At 48.2% G+C, this 10,792-nt stretch overlaps 3 protein-coding genes and 1 non-coding gene across 4 annotated transcripts; 1 reads left to right on the forward strand and 3 right to left on the reverse strand.

Annotated features, from left to right (window-relative positions):
• Positions 1 to 826: 826 nt before the first annotated feature.
• On the forward strand, positions 827 to 2,902 carry TOM70 (TOM (translocase of outer membrane) complex component; the record flags this gene model as incomplete). Its single annotated transcript, XM_053185636.1, has 3 exons — positions 827 to 1,018; positions 1,158 to 2,616; positions 2,667 to 2,902. The coding sequence occupies 3 exons, from the start codon at positions 827 to 829 to the stop codon at positions 2,900 to 2,902; spliced, it is 1,887 nt and encodes a 628-aa protein (XP_053030429.1).
• A 672-nt stretch (positions 2,903 to 3,574) lies between these two features.
• COL26b_013009 lies at positions 3,575 to 3,648 on the reverse strand. The gene has a single exon. It is a non-coding gene; the product is annotated as a tRNA-Val (tRNA).
• A 917-nt stretch (positions 3,649 to 4,565) lies between these two features.
• COL26b_013010 (uncharacterized protein) lies at positions 4,566 to 5,686 on the reverse strand (the record flags this gene model as incomplete). The annotated part of the gene is made up of 3 exons (XM_053185637.1): positions 4,566 to 4,919; positions 4,987 to 5,511; positions 5,594 to 5,686. The coding sequence occupies 3 exons, from the start codon at positions 5,684 to 5,686 to the stop codon at positions 4,566 to 4,568; spliced, it is 972 nt and encodes a 323-aa protein (XP_053030430.1).
• A 1,998-nt stretch (positions 5,687 to 7,684) lies between these two features.
• Positions 7,685 to 8,804, reverse strand: COL26b_013011 (uncharacterized protein; the record flags this gene model as incomplete). The annotated part of the gene is made up of 5 exons (XM_053185638.1): positions 7,685 to 7,865; positions 7,910 to 7,961; positions 8,294 to 8,520; positions 8,573 to 8,730; positions 8,799 to 8,804. The coding sequence occupies 5 exons, from the start codon at positions 8,802 to 8,804 to the stop codon at positions 7,685 to 7,687; spliced, it is 624 nt and encodes a 207-aa protein (XP_053030431.1).
• Between the last annotated feature and the right edge of the window lie 1,988 nt (positions 8,805 to 10,792).

Here is a 10,792-nt window from a genome sequence, read left to right on the forward strand (position 1 = left end):
AATGAAGACTTCCATCGAATGCTTTTCTGAAGGACGCCAGGCGAGTGAAACCCAAAATGAGAATACAGGAGAATATGACGACATGGTATTCCAGCCAGATCCCTGGCGATTGAAGCTCTCGCATTTGTCTGGGAGATCGTTCCTACTGTGTAAATGCCCAACGATTCCACAAGTCTTCAATTGATTCGGTTTGAGGGCGCAATACGGGTGCACATCAAAATTTCGCAAGCTTCAGCAAAAAACAGCAGCTTATTAATGAAGACAGTAAACAACAAAAATCGTCAGCCCAGACCACGAAAGCGAAAGGCACCCTGCTGGCTGACCAACATATCCTTGCGACCTGGAGCGCCAGGGCCCTCACTGGTTACGTAGTTTGCAGGCTCATAGGCGGCCCTCCCTTGCCAACCCCACTCTTAAATCGCCTGAGGCCAAGCTGATTTGGTCAATGACAGTTGCTCGACCCAGAAGACTGTGGTGCTAGGCCGGAAAAACTCCTCACGAGCTTGCCCCGTCGCGCAACAATTTTTTGCGCGCTGTGCCGGAAGCTCCTGGGCCCCAGTCCAGCGCATAGCAAACAGACCAGACAGAGACCACCACCACCACCACCACCACCAGACGGCCAGCAAGCAGCATCAGCATCACAGCAGCCAGCTCCTGCAATTGCACCTGCACCTGCAACCTACCTACATCATCGAACCAGACCGCCCTCGCACTGGTCAGTCCATTCACACACTTCAAGTCCTTGTCGACTTTACGACTTTTCTTCCTGTACCACCCTTGATACCTTTGCTCCTCTTTTTATCAATTGCCTCGAGCCACCACAAATATGTCCAATCCCCTCCCCTCCGTGCCTCCTCTGGCAAAGACTCCGACCGTTATCCCGGTTGATTCCTCCTCCGGACTTTGGGACCGCATCACCTCTTGGGCTTCAGAAAACAAGGCCGTCGTTTATACCGCTGCAGGTGTTGCCGTCGTCGCTACCGGTGCTGGCGTCATCTACTTCCTCAACAGCGACTCCGTACGTTTTTACTCTTGTGTCTTGCCTGCTCCTGGCACCTGGCTGTCGTCATGCGATCCGATTTTCCACACGGCCGCTACGACTGGGATCTTGGCCATCTCCGCCAGCCCTGCCAGGTTCAACTGCACGGAATCAAAAGCTGACCTTAGTGCGATTCAAGAAGAAGGATGATACACCAAAGCTGAGCAAGAAGGAGCGGAGGAAAAGAAGGGAGGCCGAACGCAAGGCCGCCGAGGCAGAGAAGGCCGCGCCCGCACAGAAGGAGGCTGCTGCGCAACCGACGGCCGCCGCCGAGAACCCCGAAGAGCTTCCCGAGATCGACGAGACGTCCGTCCAGAGCTTCACCCAAGAAGAGCGAGAGAAGTACGCCGCCAAGTTGAAGGACGCCGGTAACAAATCCTATGGCGGTAAGGACTACAACCAAGCCATCGAGCTCTACTCCAAGGCCATCCTCTGCAAGGCCAACCCCATCTTCTACTCGAACCGTGCCGCTTGCTACAATGCCCTTGGCGACTGGGACAAGGTTGTCGAGGACACCACCGCCGCCATCAACCTCGATCCCGAATACGTGAAGGCCCTGAACCGCCGTGCCAACGCCTACGAGCACCTCAAGATGTACGGCGAGGCTCTCCTCGATTTCACCGCCTCCTGCATCATCGATAGCTTCAAGAACGAGAACAGCGCACAGGCCGTCGAGCGCCTGCTGAAGAAGTTTGCCGAGCAGAAGGCCCAGGAGATGATGGCCAATCGCCCCAACAAGCTGCCCAGCCACACTTTCGTCGGTAACTACCTGCAGAGCTTCCGCGTCAAGCCCCGCCCGGCCGGTCTCGAGGACTCTATTGCGCTGGACGAGGAGACTGGCAAGGGTCAGCTGCAGCTCGGCCTTGCGGCTTTGGAGAAGAAGACTGGTGACGGCTACGAGGAGGCGAGGGCGGCCTTCGAGAAGGCCCTGGAACTGGGTGAGCTCGAGGAGTTCGAGGCTCTCGCATACAACCTCCGCGGTACTTTCAGCTGCTTGCTCGGAAAGCATGACGACGCCATGAGCGACCTGTCCAAGAGCATTGAGCTCGACCCCTCCATGACCCAGAGCTACATCAAGCGTGCTAGCATGAATCTGGAGCTTGGTGCCCCCGAGAAGGCTGCCGACGACTTCGACAAGGCCATGGAGCAGAACGCCGAGGATCCCGACATCTACTACCACCGTGCCCAGCTGCACTTCATCAAGGGCGAGTTCTCCGACGCCGCCAAGGACTACCAGAAGTCCATCGACCTCGACCGTGACTTCATCTTCTCTCACATCCAGCTCGGTGTCACTCAGTACAAGATGGGCTCCATCGCCTCGTCCATGTCGACCTTCCGCCGCTGCATCAAGAACTTCAAGGACGTCCCCGACGTCTACAACTACTACGGAGAGCTGCTCCTCGACCAGGGCAACTTCCAGGAGGCTATCGAGAAGTTCGACGCCGCGATTGACATGGAGTCGAAGACGAAGCCGATGGCCATGAACGTTCTTCCCCTTATCAACAAGGCCCTGACCCTCTTCCAGTGGAAGCAGGACTTTGGCGAAGCCGAGAAGCTTTGCCAAAAGGCTCTCATCAGTATGCACACCCCGTCTTTATTCTCAAATCGCGAGACTAATCACATACAGTCGACCCCGAGTGCGACATCGCGGTTGCAACCATGGCCCAGCTGCTCCTTCAGCAGGGCAAGGTCACCGAGGCTCTCAAGTACTTCGAGCGCGCTGCCGAGCTCGCCCGCACGGAAGGTGAGATCGTCAACGCTCTGTCGTACGCCGAAGCGACACGCACGCAGCTCCAAGTGCAAGAGAAGTACCCCAAGCTGGCAGCGAAGTTGCAGGGTATCAGCCCGGGTATGCCCAGGTAAAGGAGAGGATTTACACTTTTCCGACTGAATTGAAGTAATCACACCCACACAACTCACCAACTGGCGCCGTGTAAGAAGAAGAAGAGTAGTAGTTTAAGCTCCTGTGACGGAAAAAATGGGGGAGCAGGTAACAGCCCCGGGAAATGGGTTCCGGGGCGAGTAATGGGGGACGAATCAAAATATCAGGACGGGACGATGTTAAGAACCAAAAAAAAAGCCCGTTTGCTGTTATGTTCATGTCTTTTTTTGTTGGCCGGCGGCGGGGAGCTTCGGGTTTTGGCGGCGGTGAAACCAGGGCTTAACGCACACGGCTTGGGAGGCATGGGTCGAACCCTTTAACACGTTTGTACATAATCCGACTTCCCTCACTTTGCGTACATTTGGTGAGAGCATTGTAGAACTAGTCCATTGTCATCTGTATCCATATTTGTCAATCTCGGACCAGTTTAGCTACGAGCGGTTGAACAGCGGTCTCGACGGAGTTTTTGAGTGACTTTCGAGATGTGTCTTGAGAACAGTTGCTGTAGGCGAGAGAAGCATCACTTTGGACGGGGTTGATAGCGAAGACTACTTGACTGGCTGGCTGGTGTTATCTAGCTGCCCAATTTGCCGACAGCAAAAATATCCTTGGGCAGAAATCGCCAACACAATCAAAAAACAATGGCAAAAGAATGATTTCGCCCGGACTTGAACCGGAGACCTTCAGTGTGTTAGACTGACGTGATAACCAACTACACCACGAAACCGGCGGAACTCCTTATCGGAGTTGTTGGAATGGTCGGCGATTTCCGTCAACTTGAATCGTGCCGCCCCCGCTGTGCCGTAGGGCTGCGGCGGGATATCGAGCCCGCGCGTGGGATGCGGGCCAGCGGGCGTAGGTGCGGGACGGGGGAGATGAGGGCACGTAGCTAACAATAACAACACCCATCCCAGGCCCAGGGCTCCGAGACATTTGCTGGGCCGGGGGTGGTTGGCCCGACCAGGTTCCCGCGTGGCATGCCGGTCTGCGTCGGTTGCCGGGCAGAGGAGGGCGTTTTCACGAGCAAAATTTCATTCAGTAACACAGCGGTATTTGGTGTGGTGTCCCCGGAGGAACATGGGAGCCCATTCAAGTCGTTAAACCCTCGCCATTGTTTGTGCGATACGTACAAGGAGAAAAATGTGCCGTTGCCCCCTGCGCTCCGATTGCCACTATCCCACGTTCTCATGATCCAATGGGTGGCAGGAGGGTGAGGAGGCAAGAGACGTTCAATACATACAAAAATAAGAAAGAGGAAATAAAAAGACTCCGGACCTCCCCCAATCTCCCGTTTGTGGTTGTATGAAGGGTATGCGTACAATGAGTATAAAACCTGGTGGTTTGGGGAATCAGGAGCCCGACGTGGGTGTGAAATGCTCGGCGGTTTAAATAAAAAGTTCGTGGCCTCGTTGGAGGGGGAGTCGGTCGGATGCGGCGGGATACAACACCAGTGCCCTGCCCTGATTAAAACCTTTCCTCCGTTCGAGCCATGGTCATGAAATCTAAAACAGTCGTTGTGCCCTCTCTTTTTAAAGTGCTGTCCTTTGCCTTCGTCATGTGGGCTCATCGCCATGCCTGCCCCGTCAAAGCATTCTCTTACTTCCGTGTCGTACAATGTGCTCTCTCGTAGTTTGCAGTCGTGATTTACTTGCTGCCGCACTTGTTGTTCGTGCAGTAGAGACCGACACCCAAGCCGACCGCGAGAGCAATGATGATGACAACGACGAGAAGGCACCACCACTTGAGCTTTCTGCGGTTGCGGGCGTGCTTGTTGGCGACGGCGACCTCCTCATTACCCTTGGCGATGTTGTCGACGGTCTGCTGGGCGTTCTGCTCGGCGGCGTCGACGACGGGTTCTTGTGCCTCGACAAGAGTGGCCATCTCCTGGTACAACGTAGCGAGCTCCACGAGTGTCTTTTCAATGCGCTGCAGTTCGTTGTGGCGGGCTCTAACGTTGCCCAGCACCGAGTTGGCCTGGCCTGTCCGGTTTGACTTAAGCTATAGGCGACAACGTCAATATCCGTGCTTTGGGTCAAATTGGCGATAGAAAGCTTTGAAAACTTACAGCTGTTTGGAAAACACCCTCATTACCCCAATCGAGTTCCGTCGCCTGCTTGACCTCGTCTTCCGTCGCTTCCGGGTTGACGATGCGGTACTGGCGGGCGATCTGGTCGCGGTAGCGCCTCTGGTAGTCGCTCTCAATCTGCTGGTACTTTTCGAGCTCGCCCTTGAACGTGTTGCGGAGCGAGTTGAGCTGGGCGCTCTTGGTGGCGCGGGAGCCGTCCTGGGTCTTTGCGAGGTCCTTCTCGAGGGCCTTGATGCCGTCCTTGACCGCGGTGTTGCGGAGCTGCGTCGCGGAGACGGCCTGCTCAAGCTGATAGCTGGCGTTGGAGTCGGTGGAAGCGAGGGAACGCTGGTGCAGCGCAGCAATGCCTTCAATGTCGGATGTGAGGCCCTGAATCTCGGAGCGCAGGTATTGCACGCGCTGGAGGAACTCTTGCTGGGTCAAAGTGGTAGGCGGCGGCGGCTGGTTGGCGTACTGGTTCGGCTCTTGGCCGTAAGGCTGCATCTCATATTGACCTTGGCCATACTGCTTGCGATTGTTAGCTGCGATGCGATGCGACGAGATTCCGCGACGTAGGAGGAAGCGATTGAATGGATTGGTGACGGACCTGGTTGTTATTGTTGTTGTTGGCGTAACCGTAGCCGCCTTCCTGGTCGGAGCCCTGAGCGTAAGGGTTGTTGTTATACTGTCCGTAAGACATGTTGACGGATATGCTGCTGTCGACGCGATTACAGACAGAGCGTTGGAGAGGAGGTTGATCGCGTGAAGCCGGAGAGAATTGGCGGAGTGAGAATGTCCGGCGTTGCTCTCGTGAGATGGATCGGGTGGTAGCAGGTGTGAGCACTGAGTACCAAGCGCTGAGGATATTTCGGCTGATGTCCAGTCGTTAAATGACGTCCAGGTTGGACCTCCGGCCGCTGACAGGAACTGGGAAGTGCTGGAAAGGCACTGAAATGACAGTGTGTGCGGACCCAATCAGGAGCCGGGACCTGTCAGAGCGGATACCCCGGGCAGTGTCTGTGGTTGGGTGGGATGGGGCGCAAGTGGGCAGGATTGGCCGATCAGATTTCCGGGGTCCTGTTTTTTTCAAGTCTTTTTTCTTCTTCGCAGAGGAGCCCGACGGGCGCTAGAAACAAATAAACAGTCGCAGCCCCTCTTGTGGTTTTGGGATGGATGGTACTTTTGAGGTTATACGACACGCCTGGAACGGGAACCGTGAGCGATTCTCGATGCTGACAACCTAAGCAAAAAGAGGATTCGTCGGGTCCGGAAAGACAAGCTGGAGCAGCCCAAGGTCAGTGACATCAGAGCATGTTGCGGCCAGCGGGCGGGGCGAAGCTTATTATTGTACACGGGACGCGGGCATGTTTTCTGCGAAGACGTCCACGGGTTTCGCTGCCCGTCCTACAGCCCAGGGAATGTAGGTACCGTAGGTACCTAAGGACTGAGCAGGACTCTCTGGACGGTACTTGTGCCTGGGTCGTACGTCCTTCAGTGTCTCACACGCACCCAGACCGTCCGGCGGTGGTGTGCAGAAAGGGCCCGTCAACGGCAGGCAGAACAGGAGGCTGGGCTGCTGTTGTTGCCCCTCCCTGTGTCTTCCCGCAGTCTTGGCTCTTCTAGCACACATGGGACCGACCTGCCACCCAGCTTGTCTAATGTCCAGCCCATGAATGAATGAGGTGACGATTGGGTGGGAACGGCAACTGCAATCGAAATGGGCTGAGCGGCGGCGACACCATCTAGTCGTTCCCAAAAATAGCTGACTGGTCTGACGTGAAAGGTCGAATAATGCTGCCGGTCAATTGCAGCTCGTGTCAATCGACGAACCAAATCGCCGACTATCTTCACCTGCAGCCGTTGCAGAGACTGTTAAGATCCGCAGCCTTCGGTACTTTCGCTGCTGAGCGTCCCGGCTCGACCGCAGGTTGCTGGAGGCGTCACCACCATTGAGCTAGTGGCTGTGCGAGCCGCCGTTTTTGCCCATCCCAAGAGTTCTAAGCCACCCTCCCTTCCCGCGGTTCGTCCTTTTTTACCCGCCATCAGCCGCGTGTTTGCGGTGTGCGCAGCCTGACTGACAGGCAACGGCGATTTCAAAAAGCCCGCTTTAGGCTCCGTATCCGTGTTGCGCGTATGTAGTGGCGGGGGCCCCTGAGAAATTGATTCGCAATCAACCCAGCCCGACAAGGGCCAGTTCGTTTGTCCCATGCTTAAACCTTTCCGATGGAGAGCTCGGCAGCGAGACCACCGGATGACGGCTCAAGTTGCCCCTGATTGGCTCGTGATGGCTGTTGCAAGGACGTCGCTGGCTGGACCCGTTTCTGTCGCCTCGATGGGTTTATCACGATCCAACCAGTCTGACTTTGGCGTCATCAAAGGTGTTTCCTCACACATCTGGATTGACGATGGATATATTTTGTCAGCAATCAGTTTTATACCAAGCTAACTTGTAATTGGCCTCTGAACAAGAGATATAGTTGCTTGGTTCTCAGTATCATTGTTTGTGGCTCTAGCCGTGATAATGTGATGTCTACCCCATGCAGCCTTTTTGATGCCTTCAACGCCCAAATCTCAAAATTAGCCCAATGATTTCACAATCCCGCGCTTCGTCTGGAAGCCTCAAGAAGTGAAGTGCTGTTGACTTTACAGCCTGCTACTAATCCAGCTCTGTCCTTGCTTCTCAGTCGACGACACTGTCTTACAAGTACTCCTTCTTCCTTCCGGTGCGAGTGTACTGCGAGAGGTGCCATTCCACGTCTCCCTCCTTGTTTTCGAGAGTCCCGGCGCGAATCTCGAATGGCCGCATGGTCATGCGCGGTCCAACCTCGGCAAGCTCAACTGAGTCGTAGGAAGTACGGACAAAAACATGGCTATCAAGTCTGGTGAGCAGCGGTCAACCGTAACCAGTCAAAGATCAACTTACTGTCGCACTTCTATGGTGTCTTCATTGTTGACGAAGGTCACGACTCTGTTACCTATCTTGGTTTTATTCGTAATCGGTTCCCGTGGAGGGAAAAGATGCTTGAGGATCTTGACTATACGCTGTCCGAGGCGGCTGTTGTGAGGTTAGCTAAAGCATACAACAAGCGGATCGCCGCCACACACCTCTTAAAACCTTCAAAAATCAGGTGGGGATATGCTTCAGAGACAGATCCCCTGATAGATCCCGGAATGTCATGTCTCAGGACCACGGAATGCAGGGAACAAGAGAGCGTTGGGCCGTGAGGAAGGTGAGAAATAGTGATGGCAGTCGGTACGCCTCGATGCTCGTGAAGTAACACGACGTCGCTTAGGGAATTTGATTTACAGGACTGCACAAGGTCGTCGAGAATAAGGTTTCCACGGTTGAGACGGACGGACGTGGGGAGTAAAAGTCTAATCTCCTTGCTGAAGGCGGCCAGACGGCTCGAGGGATCTCTACTGGTGGTGACCAGAATTCGAGGATCTTGAATACCGCTCAGTTGAGAGTACTCATCGTCGAGGTCCAACTCCTCGTTGACCGTGAGATCGGGACGCGACTCATCATACTGGTAGCTGCTCGAGGTCAACACAACTGCGTCTCATTCGACTTCCAAGCTAATCTCACTCTTTTCTCAGGCTCTTGTCTTTCGCAATGGATGGATCCAATGGCTTGCCTGAAGCAAGAGCAGACTTCAGAGCGGCCTTCTTCTCGTTGGTCTCTGCGTCCTTCAGCATCAACGCTCGGCGATACAGGTAGTCGCGCCTTTGGCGCGCTTGTTTTCGCTGTATTTGTGTTAGTGTATATTCTATCATTATACTGGCGTCAAGTTTTAGTTGTATTTAACACTTACAATCATTGTTGCTGTTCCCTTCGATGTTGTAGAGAATGATGAGTTTGGCTTTCACTTGATCCTCTGGACGTTGAACTGCACCAACAATGAATTTTTTAGTGGAGTCAAGTCATTTCAGGCAGAGCTCATTGGCCAAGAAAAATACCCGGTGGTCAAAGCGTCTAGCAGGCTACCGCTAGACCCCCTACTCACCTAGGGGGTGAAAAAACAGGGTTTCTATTAAAAAAGGGGGTTTCTACTTATATTACTAAAAGTAGTATTTTTTAGTATTAGCTCCTAAATTGATAGCTTTTTATAATATAATATGTTAACTTTAACTATATTACATAATAATAAAAATAATATTAATATATTAATTTTAAGTAGAGCTATTTGGCTATATATATAATATCTATATATTTAGTATTTAGATTAATAATCTAGAAATGATAACTAAATTATTACTTTTTATATTATTATTAATATATTTTTATTTCTTTACTATTTATATTAGTAGAGGTATTATTAGAAAGTTACTTTTTATAGTATTATTAATACAGAAATATATTAAACTTTTTTATGAAATAAAGATATATATTTAGTATTTTAATATTAATATTAATATAACTAATAAAGCTAGTATTAATAATAATAGTAATTTAAGCTTATTAGTATTAATAACATTATTATTAATTTTAAAATTATTAATTAAATTAATATTTAAAATAATATTATTACTACTATTTTGTAAATAAGTTTATTAATATTATTATAAATATTGAGGTTACTATTATTAATATAACACCTCTTTTTAATTAATATCTCTTTAACATTTAAATAGCTAAGAAGTTTTATATAATATTTAATAGTATTTTAAGTCTTTTTTAGTAATATTATAAAGTTAAAATTAACTTACTATCTAAACTTAAATAGCTTATATGATTATAAATTCCTTATAGTAAATAATATATAGTTATTAATTTTATAATATAAATAAGCTATTATTTAAGATTTAGTTAATTTATATATTATTAATTAATTAGTATTTTATAACTATATATTTTATTTATACCTCTTTTCTTTTACTTTTTAGCCTCTTTTTTTAATATAGTATATTACTATTTATTTTCTTTTTAGTAGTCTTAATAGTTTATGTTTATTATTATTATATAATCTCTATAAATATTATATTTATTATAAATAAATACTATAGTTTAATATTCTACTAAGTTTACTATTTATATTACTATAATACTATTTAAATACTTTAGTTAATAATCTATATTTAGGTTTTTTTTATAATAAAAATTATTTTTTAAGATTATAAATTTTATTATTTTATAACTTTTTTTGAATAACGAAACTCTATTTAGTATTATAATATTATTTAATAATATTAATTTATAACATAGTTTTTTAAAACTTATTATTATCTAATAAGTAATAAAAAAGTAGCTATGTATATTAATTTAAGCTAATTATATATATCTAACTAATTAAGAGAGGATTATATTATCTCTAATTAGCTAAATATTTAACTTTTTAAACTTTATTATCATATTTAAATATATAAATATAATATTTATTATTTAGTAAAACCTGTTAACATATAACATTCTTTTATAATAATAATAATAATAATATAAGAATAATAATAACGCTTAACTTACTTTAATATTCTATATAAAATAAACTAATAACATTTAAGGTATAAAACCTTATATAAAAATACTCTATTTATTACAACTTATAACTATAATGTTGATTATGTAATACGTATAGTTACGTAAGCACCTTATGTAATTAGCAGTTTAGTAGGTTACGTTTCAGATTATCTTTCCCCTCACTTTTCCCTACTAGAGGATGCAACCTGCCAACAACAACAAGAGTCATCACAATACATCACTTCCTTTATTATTCTCTATACGGTTAAATGCCTATAAATGCTTAGGATTATTACATTTCATCATAACATAAGCCCATCTATAACCCTATACTATATAGGCGTATATACC

Source organism: Colletotrichum chrysophilum (assembly GCF_026319265.1).
Source record: "Colletotrichum chrysophilum strain AFK26 chromosome Unknown scaffold_200, whole genome shotgun sequence".
NCBI classification, from domain to species: Eukaryota; Fungi; Ascomycota; class Sordariomycetes; order Glomerellales; family Glomerellaceae; genus Colletotrichum; species Colletotrichum chrysophilum.